General features: G+C 54.3%; 1 protein-coding gene across 1 annotated transcript in view; it reads right to left on the bottom strand.

Moving 5' to 3' along the window:
- Nucleotides 1–4325: 4325 nt before the first annotated feature.
- The window catches only part of Syne3 (spectrin repeat containing nuclear envelope family member 3), a 40517-nt gene continuing 26108 nt past the window's right edge, over nt 4326–18734 (bottom strand). Inside the window, exons 13-18 of the mRNA XM_010609157.3 lie at nt 18529–18701; nt 17994–18126; nt 16543–16704; nt 13164–13313; nt 12210–12248; nt 4326–5028 (exon numbers count right to left, since the gene is read on the bottom strand). Of these exons, the coding sequence (XP_010607459.1) occupies nt 4828–5028; nt 12210–12248; nt 13164–13313; nt 16543–16704; nt 17994–18126; nt 18529–18701 (858 nt within the window). The 3' untranslated portion in view covers nt 4326–4827. The remainder of the gene's footprint in view (nt 5029–12209; nt 12249–13163; nt 13314–16542; nt 16705–17993; nt 18127–18528; nt 18702–18734) is intronic.

Raw genomic sequence — 18734 nt, forward strand, 5'->3', positions numbered from 1 at the left:
GCTCCTGACACCAGAGACAACTTAGGCAACATCACACACGCACACAGCCCCTACCGAGTAATTACCTGGTCATACCGCATGAATGACACCGTGCCAGACACACGAGTGGGTCAGTAGTGAGTGACAGGGTCCCTGTCTTTAGGAGCAAAGGGTGGGGTGAATTGCTCATGTAGACTTGGCATGGGGCAGAGTGGGTACACATGGACTGAGGCTTCCAGTTTGGGCTCTGAGAGGTGCCAAGCTCCCTGCTCCCTGCCCTGTCTCCTGGGAGGGAGGCAAATGACACTATTGAACCACCAGGGCTGGTATTGGAAGTGGGGGGTGGAGGGTGGGGGGAGAGAGAGCACCCGTAAAGCTCCGCCCTCCTTTGTAAGCAGGTGTTTCCAGATGGCAGAGACCCCTTCAGCCATTCTCTTGTGTGTAGGGGATGTCAGGAGGGACAGTTCCCACAACAGCTGCCAAGTGTGCACATCTGGGAAATGGTCCTGGGCCAGGGTGGTCTCCCTGAGTTCCCATGGTCTGGGGTCTCTGTGGTCCCACGACCCAGGGCTGGATCAAGGGCTGGTCAGCCACGCTTCTGCCTGGGATGTGTGTCTAGTCCATGTACACACAACTTTCTCACCGCACCCACTCCTCCCCTCCTTGAAGATACTCCGGGAACACACACAGCCACTGCCCCTTAGCTCCCCTTGGGAAGGAACTGAGGGTGCACAGCAGGCGATGACCTCACAAAACATCCTCTGTCCCTCGCCATTTTGCAACATTGGGTCTGTGATGGGTGGAGTCTTGCTGATTCCTGAGATACCCTCAATGGACTTTTCTCTTGTCCCAGTTTAAGGTACTTGGTATCTTCTTAATGACAATATTTTCCTCAGCAACCACACCTCCTTTGGCCCCACGTATGTGTTTTTTGGGGGGCCAAAATTTAAATTTTGGGAGCACTGGGAGCAGTGGTTGGTGCCCTGCCCTGCCTCTGCCACTCCCTGGTGCTGCCAGTTCCCTTGGGCTGTGGAGTCAGACTCCTGGCCAGGAGTGAGTGCAGGGAAAGGCCTGCCACCCTGCTCTGGGGTAGCACCCCAACACACCAGTCTGCTGCCAGAGCACAGTGGCCTGTGTCCCGTGGCAGGGAGGCCCACACAGTGGCAGACGGGTCACTTGTCTTCTAGGGGCCCATCGTCCTTGGGCTCACTGTCTAGCTGGTTGCGTTTTGGCAGGCTGCTGATCCTCTCTGAGCTGTGGTTCCTAGGAGATCATGGCTTCTAGGAATCCTTCCTTCCCTTTTCATCGTTTGTCCCCTTTGTTCCTGCTCCCAAGGTATCAGGAATGGATTGGTCTGGTGTCCCTGGTTGCTGAGCTCAGAGGTTAGCGTTCTAGAAAGGAAGCCAAGATCCTTCAGAGAAACAGGTTCTTCCTTTCGATCGCAGTCTCCCGCCTGCGCATGTGGTTGGGAGCCATAGGATGTTACCATGACAACTGGAAAGCAGACGAGTGCTGAGGGATACCGAGTACTGCAGACCATTCTCTGAGGCTCTGGGTGTCCTCCTGTAAGATACGCTTTGGGCCACAAGCTTTTGTTTGCCAATGTCCTTTTGAAAACAAAGCCGTCCTTGTTCTAATTTAGGTGGGCGTTTCTCAGGTACACTGAAGCCAGGGGAGAAAAGATGGCTGGCCCTAGGGTCTTTGGTTGTGGACACCTGCTGGAGGGATTCTGTCTATGGGGTGACAGTGGGGTGGCCACCCACGTCCCTCTCCAGGCTTCAGCGGTCTGTTAGGAAGGGGCTGTGCTGGAAGAGCGGGAGGCCTCCTTCCCCGATTTTGCACCCAGGGGCTAAGTGCCACACCGGTGCACTCTGCCCTTCTTTCTTGCTAAAAGAACCCATCTTGTTGGGACACGTGGGCCGACAACTGGCAGATGTGAGGGAATCCTGTCAACCAGCCCTGACCCGGGAGAGAAGACCGGAAGTCACTGGGCGGAGCCTCTACAAGTGCCCCTCCCCTTACTCCCGCTTGCCACCAATAAAAAACTGGAGGTGGACAAGCAATTTGAGCCACGAGATGGCAGTGGCCGGAAAAGAAAACCGTGTCCCGAATGACATCCATGAACTGAGGATCTCTCTGTCTCTCTCTTTCTCCATCTCTCTGCCTCTCCCTCTCATCTGTCTTTCCCCCTCTTGCCTCTCCGTCTCTCCTGGGTCTCCTCTCTCTTACACATGCACACACCAGCCTGGCCTGTGACAGCCCCTTTGCTCACCCCAGCTTCGAGAGCCCTCTCTCCCCAGGACAGCGGTGCGGCACCCACCTTGGGTTCCCCACGACACCTTCCTCAGGGCACCCTCCCTCACAGCCTGGGCTGCACACTCTGTTACTGCGCGCCCTGGGCAGTAACACTCATCCACACCCATTTTCAGCAAAACAATCCATTAGAAAAGCACCTGTGACCAGGCTATAATATCATATTACAACTGTATCCATATGAAAGTAATGAAAATATCATTTCTCTCTAAAGTTATGCAAATAGACTTTATGGCATCGTTATCAAAGTTTAAAATTACAGAGATGTTTCTGCCCAGCAGCACACATCCAGCAATATCTCCCTCCTGACATATCACGTGCAAGACACAACCGGGACAGGGCTTTTTCTTTTCTTTTTCATTTTTTGTGGTACTGGGGATTGAACCCAGAACCTGAACTACATCCCCAGCCCTGTTTTTATTTTGAGAGGTCTCACTAAGTTGCTAAGTTGCCCAGGTTGGGCTCAAACTTGTGACGCTCCTGCCTCAGCCTCCCAGTTAACAGATGTGTGCTATGGTACCTGTTTTTTGTTTGTTTGTTTTTTTGTTTTTCTTCTGTATTTTTCTGCAATGATGGGGATGGAACCCAGGGTCTCACACATGCCGGGCAAGTGCTCTGCTGCTGTGCTGCATCCAGGCATAGCCTCTTCCTCTTGAACGTGCTCCCCCTGCTTGGCTGCCTGGTCCGGCTCTGGCCTTAAAGCACCTCGCTGTGTGGCCCAGGATGAGTTTCTTCCCCTCCTGGGCCTCAGCTTTCTTGCCTGGGAAGTGTAGTGAGATGTATCCCTTCACCATTGCTCTGAGCTCAGGCTGGGCCGCCCAACTGAGGGAGCCCCAGGATTTGGTTGCCTGCCTCTAGTCTGGGTAAACTGGTTGGTTCCCTGTCCTGATTTCCTGAAACACCACAGCCTGTGGAGAAGGCCTGGGCTAGGGTCCAAATAGGTAGAAAAGGGAGCTCTCCCAGGCTCCGCCTTCCTGCCCAGGCCCAGATCCTCCAGTCCCGGCCAACCAGAGCGCTGGGGACAGCCTGACCCAGGGTTTCCCTGCCTTGGAGAGCAGGGCTGGGGTGAGGACACTCCCCCCACGTCTCAGTTTCCCCTCTGCTTAAAGTGCCCATTTGCATCTGAAACATTTTCTGATTCCAAACCTGGTATAAAGTCTGAGGAAACCCCTCCCGGGTGCCTATGAATAGCTGAATAGATAAATCCATCTACAGGGTGGGTACTAAGTATTTTCTAAAAAGAAAACGTTTAGTGTTGATTTAGGGAAAACCTAATCCAGTGATTTGGGGCGGGGGTCCTGGGGATTGAACCCATGGCTTTTGTACTGTTATACTCCCATCTTTTTTTCCTTTTTTAATTTTTACTTTGAGGCAAGGTCTCACTAAGTTGCTAAATTGCCTACTGGGCTCCAACTTGCATCCCTCCTGCCCCAGCCTCCTGGGGTGCTGGGATTATAGGTTTGTGCCAGTAGGCCTGGCTCTGGTCCAGTTTTAAAGCACTTAGGAACCATCCCAGAGTTCTATGGCAAGGAGAAACCAGGTTTCCAGCCTCCAGGCCCAGTGCCCAGACCTGGCTCCAGCCAGATAGGTGGCCTGGGCCTTGAGGCCATGCCTGATTCCCAGTCTCTCCTGGGAAGGGGAAGGAGAGTCCCTGAGGCAGGCTGAGCTCTCATCTCTGTCTCAGACCTTTGGGCTCAGGCCCCTATATGGCAGGTGCCGCCCCTGCCCCTTCAGCCTACATTCTAGATGACATGAGATCTGTGAAGGTCACAGAGGTGACCAGGCTCCCTGGACTCCCGTGGGCTCCTCTCCCTCTTCTGCATGGAGATGAAAAACCTAGTCTCCTTCCTGCCCTTCCTCCCCGCACAGCTCATGTCTAACCACTTCCTGAAGGCCCTGTGTCAGAGCAGGGACACCGCTGCTGGTGGCCTGTGCCACCAGAAGACCTGGAGCAGCTCCTGCCCTGGTACCACTGTGCCTCCCTGCCTGCCTCCAGCTGCACCCAATCCTCCTTCTGATCCATATGCCAAATCTTTGTGGTTAAAAAACCATCTCCATGTGCAGAAAGTGAGGGGCTGCCTGTCTCTATGCGGACAGCTCCAAGGCCATTTCACTGACATCTGGGTTAGGGGCTGGCTTCTGGGTAAGAGGCCGACACCAAGGTGACATGCACGGTTCCTGCTTTCAGGGGCTCACTACAGGCCAAGGCCCAGAAACTACAAAATCCCACAGAGAAGCTGCTCGGGATGCCCCCAGCTACAAATAGACATCATATATGGAATTATATGTACTGAGCCTTTAGATAGCGAGCATATAAAAATTCTGTACTTGTTCCCCTAGCTGCACATGGTATAAATAGGCGAAGAAAATGCTGTATAAAAAGAAAGGTTGTCCTGGGACCCTGCCGCAGCATCCGTGACGAGGCAGCTCTGCAGCCTCTGGTCCACATCTCCAGTTTCTGCAGCTGGGGAACTCAGAGAAGCCCCGGAGCTGCTGGAGGCCGAAAGAGAAGGTCACTATGTACCCCACGGCAGGCTAGGTGGGTGGGGGACCGTTGTAGCGGAGCATGAGAAGCAAGGAGCTGGCGAAGTTGTTGGCCCGGGTGCAGCTGTGGGCTTCCTCCGCGGCTGGCAGCAGGAAGAGCAGCAGCAGAAAGAGCAGGAGCAAGAGAAGCAACCACAGCACCACGCAGCATGCCTTCCGGAGCAGGGAGCACGGGCCACGCCACCACCGCGCCTGCGGGACAGACATAGGACATGAGTGGCTCCACAGGCTGTTCTGTGACAGGTTTTCCGAGGTTTGCCTGAATCACAGATCTCTGCAGTCATCTCAAACCATTCAGGAGCGGGAAATAAATAAATACAATCACAGGTGGCACCCAGTGGGTACATAAATCCTGGCCTGCCATACGGACAGTCCCCAACCTGCCATGGCCCACGTAGTGATTTCTCAACTTTCACAGTGGTGTGAAAGTGAGACACATTCAGGGGAAATTATGCTTTGGGTTTTGATCTGTTCACGGGCTACAGGCATCTCGAAAGGCTGGGTGGGAGCACTGAGCCGCAGCTCCCAGGAGGCCCTGCGGTTACAGAGCCGGACCAGCGAGGCTACAGTGGGCTGCGTGGCCAAGTGGGCTGTGCCAGACGGCGCGTGTGACACACATCCCTGGCACGACAGTCTCAACTTCTAAAGCACACGACCCTGTCGGGCGCCTGTAGAAGAAGAGTACTCACCGTGGGTCTTCAAGTCAATGTCTTTAAATCTCAAATTTCTCACCTAGAAGTAGGGCTCGTAATGGCGGCCCCCTTGCCGAGCTGCTGTGCTGGTGAAATGTGACAGAGCCTGGCCTATGGCGGGCACACAGCTTCTGTGGTCGTCAGTGTGCATCTTGGTGTCACCACCACCGGAAGCATCGCCACCACCATCACAGGATGGGCAGCCCCTGCCGTGAGCCCGGCCATCGCCTTGTGCCGCTCTCCTCCCCCCACTTCCTCCCCCTCCTGAATCCCTTTCTCCTTCCCTTCCTGTCATCACACAGCTCCACCATCCTCACCGTCGCTGTCACCCAGAAGTCAGGCTTAAGGCCCCAGTGCCCCCACTGTGTGTGCCCACAGGTATCCCCGAAGCCCTGCAGGGCAGGAACTGGCTGGGCATGGCTTCTGGGATGTTCCGGCTGCCAAGGAACGGAGAGGCCCTTACAGTCCAGGCATGGTCGGTGCAGGCACTCGGCTCCTGGGAACCTGCAGGTGGGCTCCGATCTAGACTCCGTCACACACCAGCTGTGAGACCTGGGGCAAGCCAAGGGACCTCAAAGGCTGTTCCTTCTCAGAAAAACAGGAATAGAAGGCCCCCCCCACCTGCTGGGCTGTGAGGACTCAAAGCAAAGGGTGTTTACACCACAGTGAAGAGTGCCAGCTCCCACCTCGATACTGTTAGTCACAGTGCTAGTACTGTCAGCACGTGCACTGTTAGGGTTATTATTATAGAATATATCTGCTGGCTCCCTGTGGACCAAAGGGTCACCAAACACCACTGTCGGTGGCAATGGTAGTGATGGTGAATGTGGCGGATGCTGGCACTGGTGGCAACGGTGCTCGATGGTGCTGGTGATGCAGATGATAATGGTGGAGATGATGTTGATCATGGTGGTGACTATCATGGTGATAGGGAGGGTGGTGATGATGACGGAGGTGTGGTGATGTCCATGGTGGTGAGGGTGGAGGTGATATGGTGATGGCGGTGATGATGGTGGTGGTGGTGATGGTGATGGTGATGGTGGCGATGGTGGTGGTGGTGGTGATGATGGTGATGGTGGCGATGGTGGTGATGGTGGTGATCATGGTGGTGATGGTGATGGTGGTAATGATGGTGACGGTGGTGTTGATGGTGATGATGGTGGTGGTGGTGGTGATAGTGGTGGTGGTGACAGCGGAGATGATATTCATGGTGCTGAGGTAGCCATGGTGGCAGGGGTGGTGGTGGTGTGGTAACAGTGACGATGGCAGTGAAGCCTTGGTACATGCAGGTGTATCTGGGAAGCACTGAGTTGGCACTGTCCTCTCTCACATCTAAGCCTCCTCATGCTCTGTCCTGCCCCAGCTATCTTGCTGGGCCTCCAGCCTCAAATGTTTTCACTCGGCCAAGTCCTCACATGCTGACTCTGTGAAAAGGCACCATGTTAAGTGCTCTCTGCTGTATTTATTCAGCAGTGACTTCCGGAGTGGGAGGGAGGGTGATGTACTGTTTAAGCAGGGGCCTGAGTTCCCTGGGGGGTTCTCCGGTGGCTCCATCCCCGCTGCTGACTGGGTGGCACCTGGCTGGCTGGTGTGGGGCTGCTGCAGTCAGGAGGCCCTGATTTGTCTTCGTGCTGACTTTGCCTGATGTCAGAGCTCTGCCCCATCCCAGGAAAGGGAAAGCGGGCAAGACAACAGTGCCAAGCCCACCCCGTCCACCAAAACCCTGTCGCTTTGGCCTCCCAAGTGAGGGTCTGCTATGCCTGCCTTGTCCTGGCTGCTCCTCCCCTCTGGGAGTGGACACTTGACTTACTCAGGTGAGCAGCTGTTGGCCGCAATCCTCTGGGAAAACACCTCTGAGGGTCTAAAGCGTGTCTGCAATTACAAGTGTGGGCAGGCGTGATGCCTGTGGCCTGCCAGTCACTGCTCACTGAGCACTGGCCTCTTCACGTCAAGGGCCCTGAGATCTAAAATGCTCTTTAAAATAGAAATGTTAAACCATCTTTAAAACAAAAGACACTCTAATATGCTTCTCAAGTGCCCAAAACACACATGCGTGAGTGTGCACACACACGCATGCACACAAGCACACACACACACACGCACACACACAGGCCTGAGCTATCTTCTAAGAAGCCAAGAAGGAGATTGACAACCTCAGCTCTTCCCAGTTTTAAGAACGTCTCCATGCCTCAGTTTTCCCCAAAAGAAAGTACTGCCAGTGCCCTGTTCAGAACCATCCACAGAAGCAGAGATAAGCTCCCCTCCTTCAGGGGTAGAGTGGGGAGCGTGGGGGGAGGGGTGCATGATGTGGAAATCACACATCCGTGGGGACTTCGACTGGGAATCCATCAGGCTCTGACGCAAGGGCTCCGGGGTTCTGAGGATAAGGTCATCAAGGTAAATGGGCCTCATCTTTTGCCACTGATGAAACGCGTGTGGAAGGAAATATAAGGTATGGAGTCTGGGGTTCTAAGCCTGGCTCTTCTACTTCCTAGCTGTGTGACCTAGAACAGGTCACTTAGATACCCTGGGCCTCGGCTCCTCCATCTGTTAGGAGAAAGGAAGAATGACACTTGCCTACAAAATCACAAGGATAAAGGAGGCAAGGCTTGCTGTGCTTCACATGCAAAGTAGGGGCTCAATAAAAAGCTCACTTCTTTTTTTCTGCTAGGCAGATGGGCCGCTCCTACGAGGCCCACAAGCTTCTGCTCCATGAGGGCTGTGGGGATCAGGCACCATGAGCTTCCTAGATCCCTCAGAGAGGACAGCACCATTCCCTTCCAATGCTATCACTTTGGGGAAGAACCAGAAGTCGCATGGGGTCAGATCCGGTGAATGAGGGGGATGAGGAAATGGCATAATGTTTTTACTTATTTGACAGCAGTTGCCATAACTGAGGCAACAGGGGCCCGGAACAACACAGCGCAGGGCTGAGGCCTGCCCAGGGCTCTCCTCGTTTGGAGGTCAGAGCCAGCGTGGCCCTGCAAAGCCTGGGCCTTTGGCTGCAACCAGAGAAGACCGAGAGGCACCTGGTACAAAGTCAAACTCCAGTGCCTCTGCCCCAGCCCATCCCAGCCCAACGCCATGATACTATGTGTCAGAGGACAGTGGCCACTTCCTGCCTCCGAGGGAGATGGCTGTGGGTGTCAAATACCTGGGCACTGAGCCAGGCATGGTGGCACATGCCGATAATCCCAGCTGCTCTGGAGGCTGGGCCAGGAAGATTGCAAGTTCAAGGCCAGCTTTGGGAACTTAATTAAGACCCTATCTCAAAATAAAAAAGAGAAAGGCCTGGGGATGTGGCTCAGTGGTAAAGCACCCATGGGTTCCAATCCTATCTACTGCAGAAATGAAACAAAACATGAACAGGCTCAGGAGTGTCCCTTATGGTGTCTGGCACACAGTAGGGATTTTTTTTTAAGTTTTAGTTGTGAAGCCGAGTTATTTTCTCCCTGAAAAGCTTATTTACATTTTCTGAGAGTTGACATTACAGTATTTCATCCAATCTAAGACACCAGTTATAAGGTGCACCATTATTTTACTTCCAACTAAGAAAGAGAATCACTACCCCCAACAAGACTGAGAACGGAATAGAAACAGCCGACACAGGGCCAGGCCCCAAGGGCTGCACCACAGTCGATGGGAAGGAGGAACAAATGGCTTCCCAGAAAGGGGAGGCCGAGGTGGTCAATGTCCTGTCCCATCCGTGCAGCAGGGAGGGAGCCAGAGCTTTCCTGAGAATCTGAAATTCAGGCCAGAGCACCGCAGACTGGCGTCTAAGTTCCCACTGTCTACGTGGTGTGAAGAGAGGCAAACAGAACACAACTGGCCGCAGTGACTGCAGAAACCTGGGGCGAAGCCATCCCGATGCTGGGGACAAACGCTCCCCAGAAGAACTCGATTCTAACTAGACAGGAAACTGAAAGCCAGAGGCTTGCCACATTGGACCTGTGCTCAAGCTCAGGGAATGTGTTACACCTCGCGGCTCCGCCCCAGGTCCACCTGCACAGCGCAAATTGTGCCAGGCTGGGAGGTGGCCGCTGTCTGTGCTGGCCGCCATGCTGGTTTGCCCAGGTGACAGCGGCATGGGTCAGTCTGTCCCTGAGTCCATGTGTCTAGGGAAGGGTGCCACGCCCCAGGCCAAGGCAGGGCTCGAGTTAACTCCCAGCCTGGCTGCTGCATCTTGGACAGCAATGAAGCTGCCTGTGTGGGTGCTGGGTGGACATCCGGTGGCACGGAGGTGGTTAGCACGGGAGCAGCTGCAAACGTAATCAATCTTAATTAATCTGTTTACACAAACAACCAGGCTGCAGCCAATGACGTAGCTGAGCTGTCAATGACTTGGGGCTTGGAGAGAGGAAAAGTGGGGAGGGACCAACGGCTCGTAAATAACCTGCCTGGGGCTGGCCTTTTTCTTTGCTCTGTGCTAAAAATAATAAGCACAGTGTTTTTAAGTTGGCAAGATTACAACCTCTGCAGACAGCACTTATTTTCTACCTGTCAGAGGGCCTGAGTGTGCAGCGTGCGGACGTGCACTGGTGTAGTCACACACGCACCAGAACTAGCAAAAAGGGACCCGAGGACTGTGACAGCTTGGACCTACAGTGGCCTCCAAAAGCCCAGGCATCACAGCCTGGCCTGTGGAAGTGAGAGCAGGCCCAGTGAGTCGTGGATCAGAACCTCCAAAACTGATTCCCAACAAACCTCTCCTTATGAGCTGGTGATCTCAGCTTCTTTGTTGTAGCAACAGAAAGCTGATGAGCCCAGGCAAATCAGCAAAGAACAGCACAAGACAAACCAAGGACAGGATTCCTCCCTGAAGAGGGCCACTGCTCTCTGCTCTCAGGGGAGGCAGGGACAGCATGCACAGAGCTCTCGGTCTCCTGTGCAAAGCAGTTGAGAGCCTACTGTGCCACGTGCTACAGCCAGAGCTCTGCCTATTCCTGGCTCGATGGACTCCCATTTTGTGGAGTGGGACACTGCTTAGGGAACTCGCTAAAAGGCCTCACACACTCATGAGCAGGCTGGGTCCCAGTCCAGAATGTAAATCAATAGTTCTCAAAGTGTGGTCTCCGGGCTTCACCTGTTAACTCGTCAAAGAGGCAGATTCACGGACCACGCCAGGCCCAATGGATCAGAACCTCCAGGTGCGGGTCAGCAGTCTGGTTGCTGCCAACACCATGGCTTCTACATTGCTGCCTTCTGCACAGCAGGCTGAGGGGCCTTAGCTTAAAGCCAGCCGGCCCCAAATTGCTAACCACTTGATATAAATGTAGCCCGAAGAAGAAGACTTTGCAGCCACCTCCAGCCTTTCCTCTACATATCCCACAGGCAGGGCCCAGAGATGCTAGCCACAGGCCAGTTACGAGGCCCCCACCGTCCCCAAGATCCCAGAGCAGAGCCTCTCACTGTACTGCAGAGCAACACCAGCTGCATGCAGGGGCTCCCTGTGACCCATCTCTACCTGACCAGATGTGCAGTCTAGGGGGACAAGCTGCTGCTCTCTGCCCTGGGGCTGCATAGATGGGGCTGACAGCCAGGGAGGGGCTGGAGGTGCGGGAGCTGGAGGCAAACTGGACACCCAGTCCTGGGTCCCCCACTTCCTAGTGGGAGCCCCCGGTCTGTGGGCCACCTGCCTTTCCGGATGCTCTTCCCTATTGCAGGAGGAGGCTGCCGTCCTTCGAGAGGGGGAGCCAGAGTTTGAGCTACAGGAAGCTGCTCCTTCCTTAGAGAACAGCACAGTGATCTTCACGAGTTAAATAAAGCTCTGCTTTATCCGCGGGGACACTGAGCAACTTGCTCAAGGCCACAAAGCTGGGGCTCAGAACACAGCCCCGATCTCATGACAGCCCCTGGGTCCCCTGCAGATTCTAGACACGACACTGAAGCACCCAGGCAGGCCGCCAGGGTGCATCTTGCACAGAAAACACGGACTCAAAGAGAGAGAGCTGGTTCATGAGAGCTCCAGACCAGAGCATGCTGGGCCCGTGTCACCAGGGCCCACACGTGACAGGAGAGCGAGGGTGATCACTTAGGACAGTAGCTCCGGTGCCTTTTCCAAAAGTGGGGAGACGCTGCATGTGCAGGGAGGGCCTCCTCCAGACACAACGTGGAAGGTAAGATAAGGGGTCAGAGGCCAGAAGCTGCGGGGTTGCGGGGAGTCAGCTTAGTTTGCCAGCAGAGTCCTGGGCTAAGGTGGACATGTTAATGTCACTCCAGGACCAGGGGGAGCGGGGCAGGCACCGGAGTGGTGACAACATCGCTTCTTCCTGTGTCTGTTCTGCTGACGCAGCCACTGCCCCAGCTGCACACCACACAGGGCACAGTGCAGACCCTGGTCCACTGTGGCCCGCATCCTTCCCAGTGTGGCCCCTCGATCAGCGAAGTGTGGTCTCCTGCAGCCATCCAGCCCCCGGCAGGTCCAGATTTACATCTCAGTCACCAGCGGCACCCTCGTCTCTTCCCAGCACACTCTCAGAGCCAAGGGTCCCTTCTCCACCAGGTCCCTGTCATGCGGTGTACTCCGCACGCCTCCCTGCTCACCCCTCCAAACCTAGGCTTCCGACCCCCCACAAATGACCTCGGGGCCTCGTGGAACCTTCTGGAAAGCCTGGCGCTGACCACCAGCCCTCCCTCCAGGCTTGCTGCCCTCTAACTGTGCAAGCCGATGGCGACTCTTACCTTCTGGAATCCGCCCAGCTCCCCCGGAGAACTTGGTGACTGTTATTTTAGGGAAAGAGAGGGAAAAAATCAGTGAGGTGAGAGAAACGTAAATCCCAGCAGAGCCTTTAATGGAATATCCATTTTGTCAAGGGAGTGTTTCTCTAACATTTCTGGTCATCTGGACAGCCTGCGCCAGCGGGGTTTGGGTTTAACGAGCTTTTTAACACACTTCGGGACAGCTGGGAGTCTGGAAGGCCTGGCCCAGAGGACCCTGCCCGCTCGCTGGGGCTGTGCTGCCACCTAGTGGCCTACATGGCTACTCCACTTCAGGGCCAAAGGAGCCGGCAGCGCTGGGGCTGGGCTGGCACCTGGGGTACTGGGAAGCCGTGCCAGCTCCTTTGGACTGGGGACACTTAACCTCTGTACCTCAGTTTTCTCACTGGTTCATGGGAATACTGGCCATGTCCTTTGCCAGGTTGGCATGAGAACGCAGCACTTCATGAAGTTTATTGCTACTGGTGTGGCTGTTGGTATTATTTTGCGTGGTAGGCACAGGGTCTGAGAGAGGAACCTGGGTGCTCTGAGGCACACAGCAGGTCAGCAGGCCTGACTCCAGCTCTGCTGTTGACTAGTGGCATGAACTTGGGTGGTGTTTCACCTTCTCAAAGCCTGCTCTGGAGACAGGGATGCAGTTCCTCTGGCAGAGGGGTCCCAAGGCACTGAAACGATCACATAGTGAGCCCAGCGTGGCACAGAGCAGGTGCCCCCTGCAAGCTTACCATGAGGCCACTGTGTGTGTCACAGGGACTCTGGCCTCACCAGGAGGCAGTCGAGTGCCAGGACCTGACCTCCCCCAACGGGGTGGTCCCTCAGCCTGACATGCGGGTGCCCAGGACCAAGCACCACAGGCTGAGCTGTGCCCCTGCCATGAGTAAGGCCCAGCCCCTGTCCTTCCCAGGGCTCAGTGCTCACCAGCAGGCGGCCAGCGTCCTTGAGCCTGGATTTGTACAGCATCCAGCGGTAGCGCAGGTCTTCCAGCTCCTCTGGGGCTGCCCTCGCAGGCCCGAGATGAAGGAGGTTCTCGAAGAGCTGCTGGCCTTCTGGGACTCGTGCCTGCAGCTCCTGGGGGAGGCGCAGGGTCATGGTGCAGCTCAGGTGGCTCAGGCCATCTCAGCAGGCTGGCAGGATGCCATTCGGGTGCCACTTGGCAGAGAGACTCAGGGATGGGCACACGGACTGGGGGGCCCTCATCTGTGCCAGTGCCACTCTCCAGACAATCACAGAGTGGCCCCCACAACAATGGGCCAGCTACACTGTGGACCCTGTGGTCACTCTGACATCCGGGACCACATCCTCCCTGTGGTGGACCCTAAGGGTCACCGCCATTATAAAGGTGATCACAGGGGAATGTGCCTTTCTGTTGGCCTTGCCTGGTCTGGCTGAGGGGCGCTGGATGAGGCACATGTTTCTCGCAGTACAGTACCATGCTCGCCTTCGTCTCAGAACTCCTGGAGGTGGTGTGATGGGCAGGCGAGGGCTCCACACCAGCAGTCTGGCTTTGTGCCCTGACTGTGTCCCCTAGCTGTGCCCCAGACCGGAGCTGCACAGTATGGGACACTGTGCTTAGCTGCTCAGTGACTGCCAGAATGAGAACTGGGCAAGAGCAGAGATTATAGGGACCAAATCACTCACAGAGGACAAATCATTAACAACAGTTTAAAGCTGTAAAGGGATTAATGCAGGTGAGGCCCATCAGCTTGAACCTTGGAAAGGGAGGCTGGATGTCCGGCCATGGGTAAAGCACTGGCCTAGCATGCACAGGCCCTGGGCTCCATCCCCAACACCCCCAAACCAAAGCCAAACAACAACATCAGCTAAAACTTTGGGAAAAGATGGGGATCCTGAGGAGGGAACCCTGAGTTCCAGACTGCTTTTGGCTCTGGACAATTTGGAAGAAATAGCTGTGAAGCGGGGGAGGGAAACAAAAGTCAGAGTCTGGGCTCTGCTAAGCCTCTCCTCCATTAGCTGAGAGCCCACAGGCTTCATCCTTGGAGTGAGGTGAACCAGAAGTCACATGGGCTTGTGTGGAACTGCAGCCCAGCTCCAAGTCATCTCAGTGGTCCAGGGAGCTGCAGGCTTTGTTCTTGGTTCAATGGTCCCAGAATAATAAAACCCCACTTTTCAGCAGTAGCTAACAAAATCCCTTCTGAAAAAAAGAGATTATCCTGAATCCCTGACTACTCTTACACATGTTTTGTCAAACACAGTGTCCAGCACACAATCAGAATAGCCACATATAGACACAAGACACCAAGAACAAGAAGAAGAAATAAAACCCAACAGAAACCTTCCGGAAATGCCCTGAATAAGAGATAACCAGAATTATGAGACAACTATGAAGCAGCTATGTTCACTGGCTTCAGAGGATTAAAGACAAGCTTAAACATCTCAGCAAGGACCGGTGAGCTAGAAAAGTGACCAAGAAAATTGTTAAAAGAGCTAAATAGAAATTCTAAAATTGATCATTACAATGACAAACATTAAGAACTCAACAGACACATGCAATAGCAAGTGAGACACAGTTAAAGAGAGAATTAGTGAGCTGGAAGAATGATCCGAAAAAAATAAATACTCCGAATGCAACATGACAAGAACCACAGGATCCAAAACACACAAGAGAGGCAAAGCATCATAAAGCTCGCTGTGAGAAGGAATAATTATATTAAATGACATTAGAGAAACAGAGAAGGTAACAAGGCAGAGGCAGTTTGATATAATGTCATAACATTTTCCAGAAATACCCTAGACTAGGAATTCAGAGATTCAAATGAATCCCAAGCAATAAACAAAAATCAGTCCAGACCCTAATATATCCTAGCGAATTTCATAAAAATAAGGAAAAGGAGAGGTAGGCTGGGGCCTGGTTGGAAAAGGTCTTACATGATAAACCTGGGGTTCAAACTTGGTACTGAAAAGCTCCCATTGGAACAACAAGGGCACATCTGTGCTTTTGAGTGAACCACATGTGGCTGTAGAAGGAGCCGTGATCCAGGAGGGGGTCCCACAGAAAGAAGAGAGGCCATGGCCCGAATCAAGGCAAAATGCAGCCCAGGCCTTGCTGAAGACCAGGTAGCGAGAGGGCAGAAAGAAAAAGTATCAGAAAAGTGGCATCACAGAGGGTGTGGGGTGTGATGCTTTGGTTGCTGTCCCTCCCAAACTCAGGTTGAAATCTAACTGCTGATGTAGCAGGTGGAAGGTGGATCTTTGAGGGGTGACTGGGCCAGGAGGGGTCCATGCTGCCATCAGAGGTCAAGGTAGCTCCTCCAGCCTTCTGTCCTTTCTGCCTTTTGCCATGTGATGCGCTCCTGCAAGAGCCTGGTGCCTTGGTTTCAGATTTCTCAGTCTTTGAACTGTAAGCCAACAAACCCTTGCTCACTAGACATAGCCCGGTCTCCTGTGGCAGCACAAATGGACTGTGGGTAACCAGGTGCAGGAGAGGAGGAGGAGGAGTCAGGGCAGACTGTGGGCAGAAATGGCCCTGGCTTGCCTGCCCTCTCACCAGCCATAACCTTGCCCTTTGCCCCATGATCTTGCTGTCCCTCCTACCAAGCAGAGAGCCTGTCTTTCTTCTCCTTGAGTCTGGGCTGACCTTGTGACTCTCTGTCCAAGAATGAAGGGGAGTTAATGAGACCAGGTTCAAGTCTAGGTCTACAAGGGCCTTGCCTGCCTCTGCTGTGTCCCACAGGAGGAGAGAGGGAGCCCGGCAGATGTGTCTTGGCCCTTTGAACTGGTGGAAGTCAGGCCGAGTTTAGCCAAAACTGCCAAGAATCAGAATTACAAGTTAAATAAACAGCTGTTGCTTTCAGTCACAAGCTATGAGCTGGCTGCTTTGTTGCACGGCAATAGCTGACAGATAGGAGTCAAAGGGTTAGTGGTGATGTTTTCTGAGTGGAAAATACAGACAGCGGCTGAATGGATGAATGCAAGAAAAAAGTTCTAAAGTATCTGAAGCAAAGAACATTTAAAAATCATTATTCATACACAAGCGAGAATGGCTCTCAAATGATTATATGTATGATCATTTGTTTGAGGAACTTTCTGGAGGAGCTGGGCATGGTGGTACAGGCCTGAAATCACAGCACTCTAGGAGGCTGAGGCCTAAAGATCTTGAGTGTAAATCCAGCTTGGGAAACTTAGCAGAACGCTGCCTCAAAATTAAAAAAATAAAAACAATAAAGGGCTAGGGGTGTAGCTCAGTGCAAAGGCCCTGGGTTCAATCTCCAATAAACCACCAAAGGACTCCCTGGTGGCAAGCACATCTATGTCGGGCGCAAACCCCAGGGTAACAAACCTGCAGCTTTGCTTCTCTGGTTCTCGTGTCCTTGGCCGAGGTGGCTCTCATCGCAATGCTTCTAACCAGCTTGGAATTTTCTACCTGCAGCCACCGTTCAAAATTCCTCAGGAGCTGGGAGAAATCTTCAGCGCCGCCTTCACCTTCCTCGAGTGGATTTGCCTGCAGGGATCACATGACCAAAGTGACAGAGGCATGGCCCATTGGTCCTGGGTTCTGGGGAGGCCACTGAGGCAGAGGGGAGGGATGAGGACAGGACGTCCAAGGGCGTGGGAGAGGCTGGGGTGAAGAACGGAGTGAGGACCAGGAGCATCCCCGCCATCACCTTCCTGGTTCCCGAGTGACGTCACCATCCTTTCCAGGAGGGCTGTCTGTGACCACCCTTCCACTGGCCTTCCCCCTGGGCTGCAGTTCTTTCTGCTGGCCTCCCTTTCCCTGAGCCGGAGCCTACAGACCCTAGAACTTGTGCTCCCTCCCTCTGGGTCCTTACACACCGTCCGCTCTGCCTGGCCTGACTTTGCTCCACTCTCCTCCTGCACTCTCGCAGACCCTTGCAGGCCCAGCTGACCTTTCATTGCTCCCAAAGGGCTTCCCTGCCCCGGAGCTGGGTCTCAATCACTCTGCCACAAGCTCTCCTCAGAGTGGGCCCCAAAGCCAGCAGCCCAGGCGTTCCTTGCAAGCTGTGTGCAATGTGGAACCTCCACTGGAATCAGCTGCAGTCTGAAAAGCTGTCTAAGGTCAGCATGTCATTCAGAGGTATCCAGCCTCAAGCCCTGGCTAGGAACACAGTCACATTCAGAACTGGTGCTGTGGATGCAATTCTGCATTCAAATGCAGAGGGAATGAAGGAGTGGGAGAATAATTAATTCCATTTTCTTTTCTTTTCTTTTCAGACAGTGTCTTGCTCTGTTGCCCAGGTTGACCTTGAAATTCTGGGCTCAAGCAATCCTCCTGCTTCAGCCTCCCAAACAGCTAGGGACTATACGCATGTGCTTTATGCCCAAATGGAAAGGTTTTAAGTAATAATCCTCTTTTCAGCATGGCTCAACTTTTTAAAGGCAGCAAGGAAAAGTGAAGAATGATACCATAAAGTTTCCACACCTCTACGTCACAAAAACATGCCCTCCTATAAGATCTTAGTTTGCAATCGGAGCTCAGTGGGAAGTTTTCCAGTTGCCTTTCCTCCTGTGAGGGGGCTGCTAGAGCTGCAGAGAGGTGAGGACCAGCACAGTGGCCTTCAGAGGTGCCCGAGATCCACCCAGTGGCCTGGCCCTGCAGTCTGGGACCCCTGAGGCCTTCTCTGTGGTGCACAGTGCTCCTGGGCCACCAGGAGCAAATGAGACAGGAGCCGCCCATGGCCCCGGGTCTGAGCGTGCGGCCCAGGCAGGGGGGAGGCCATGTGGAGATGCTCAGATCTGAACCCTATCCGGAAGCCCCATAGCCAGACTCACCCTGTGCCACCGTGGCCTGGGGATAGGGTCCAAGGGGTTGATGAGGAAGCCCGACTTTGGGATGTTGTTGGTGAAAACCAGCTTCTTCCCTGAGTCCGCCTCTGTGTTCTGCAGCTTACTGTTTCTGATGAGGCTGGGAAGACAAAGTGCACCCACTCAAGGTGGGGACGCCACAGGGACCCACAGGGTCACGGGAGAAGTTACAGCATTGGGACCGCAAGGCGGCAGCAGATTTCTGGGTCTCGCTGCCCAACAGTGAGTCAGCAGCTGCCCTTCAGGCTCCACGCCACACCCAGGTCCTGTTTTCTCCTCTAAACCTCTACTGCCCTGCATGAAGGTTCAGATAAAGAAACTGAGGCTCCAGCTGGGATGGCTGGCGGCCACCTCCCCCGTTGAGGTCCCTTCCCAGCTCGTCCTGCCCCAGCTGGAATCGCCAGCTGGACCCAAGTGTGGAGATGCGCATGGGCACCTGGCACTGCACCTGGCCTGGCCGTCAGCTCTGAGGACACCTGGAGGCACCCTGAGAGCCCCTCACCTCAACACATTCTCCTCCAGCAGCCGCAGGGCCTGCCAGGACTCCACCAGCTCCCTCAGCTCCTTCTGGACCACGGCCGCGCCCTCCGGAGAAGACTTTTCCATCACCAGCTGGCTGTGCGCCTCCACCAGGGCCAGGCAGACCTCCTTCTCGGGGAGCTCAGCCACCAGCATCTGAGGAACACAGGTGTGCAGACACAGAGTGAG

This window comes from Fukomys damarensis, unplaced genomic scaffold (genome assembly GCF_012274545.1).
Source record: "Fukomys damarensis isolate Sample0158 unplaced genomic scaffold, DMR_v1.0_HiC HiC_scaffold_21, whole genome shotgun sequence".
In the NCBI taxonomy this organism is placed as follows: Eukaryota; Metazoa; Chordata; class Mammalia; order Rodentia; family Bathyergidae; genus Fukomys; species Fukomys damarensis.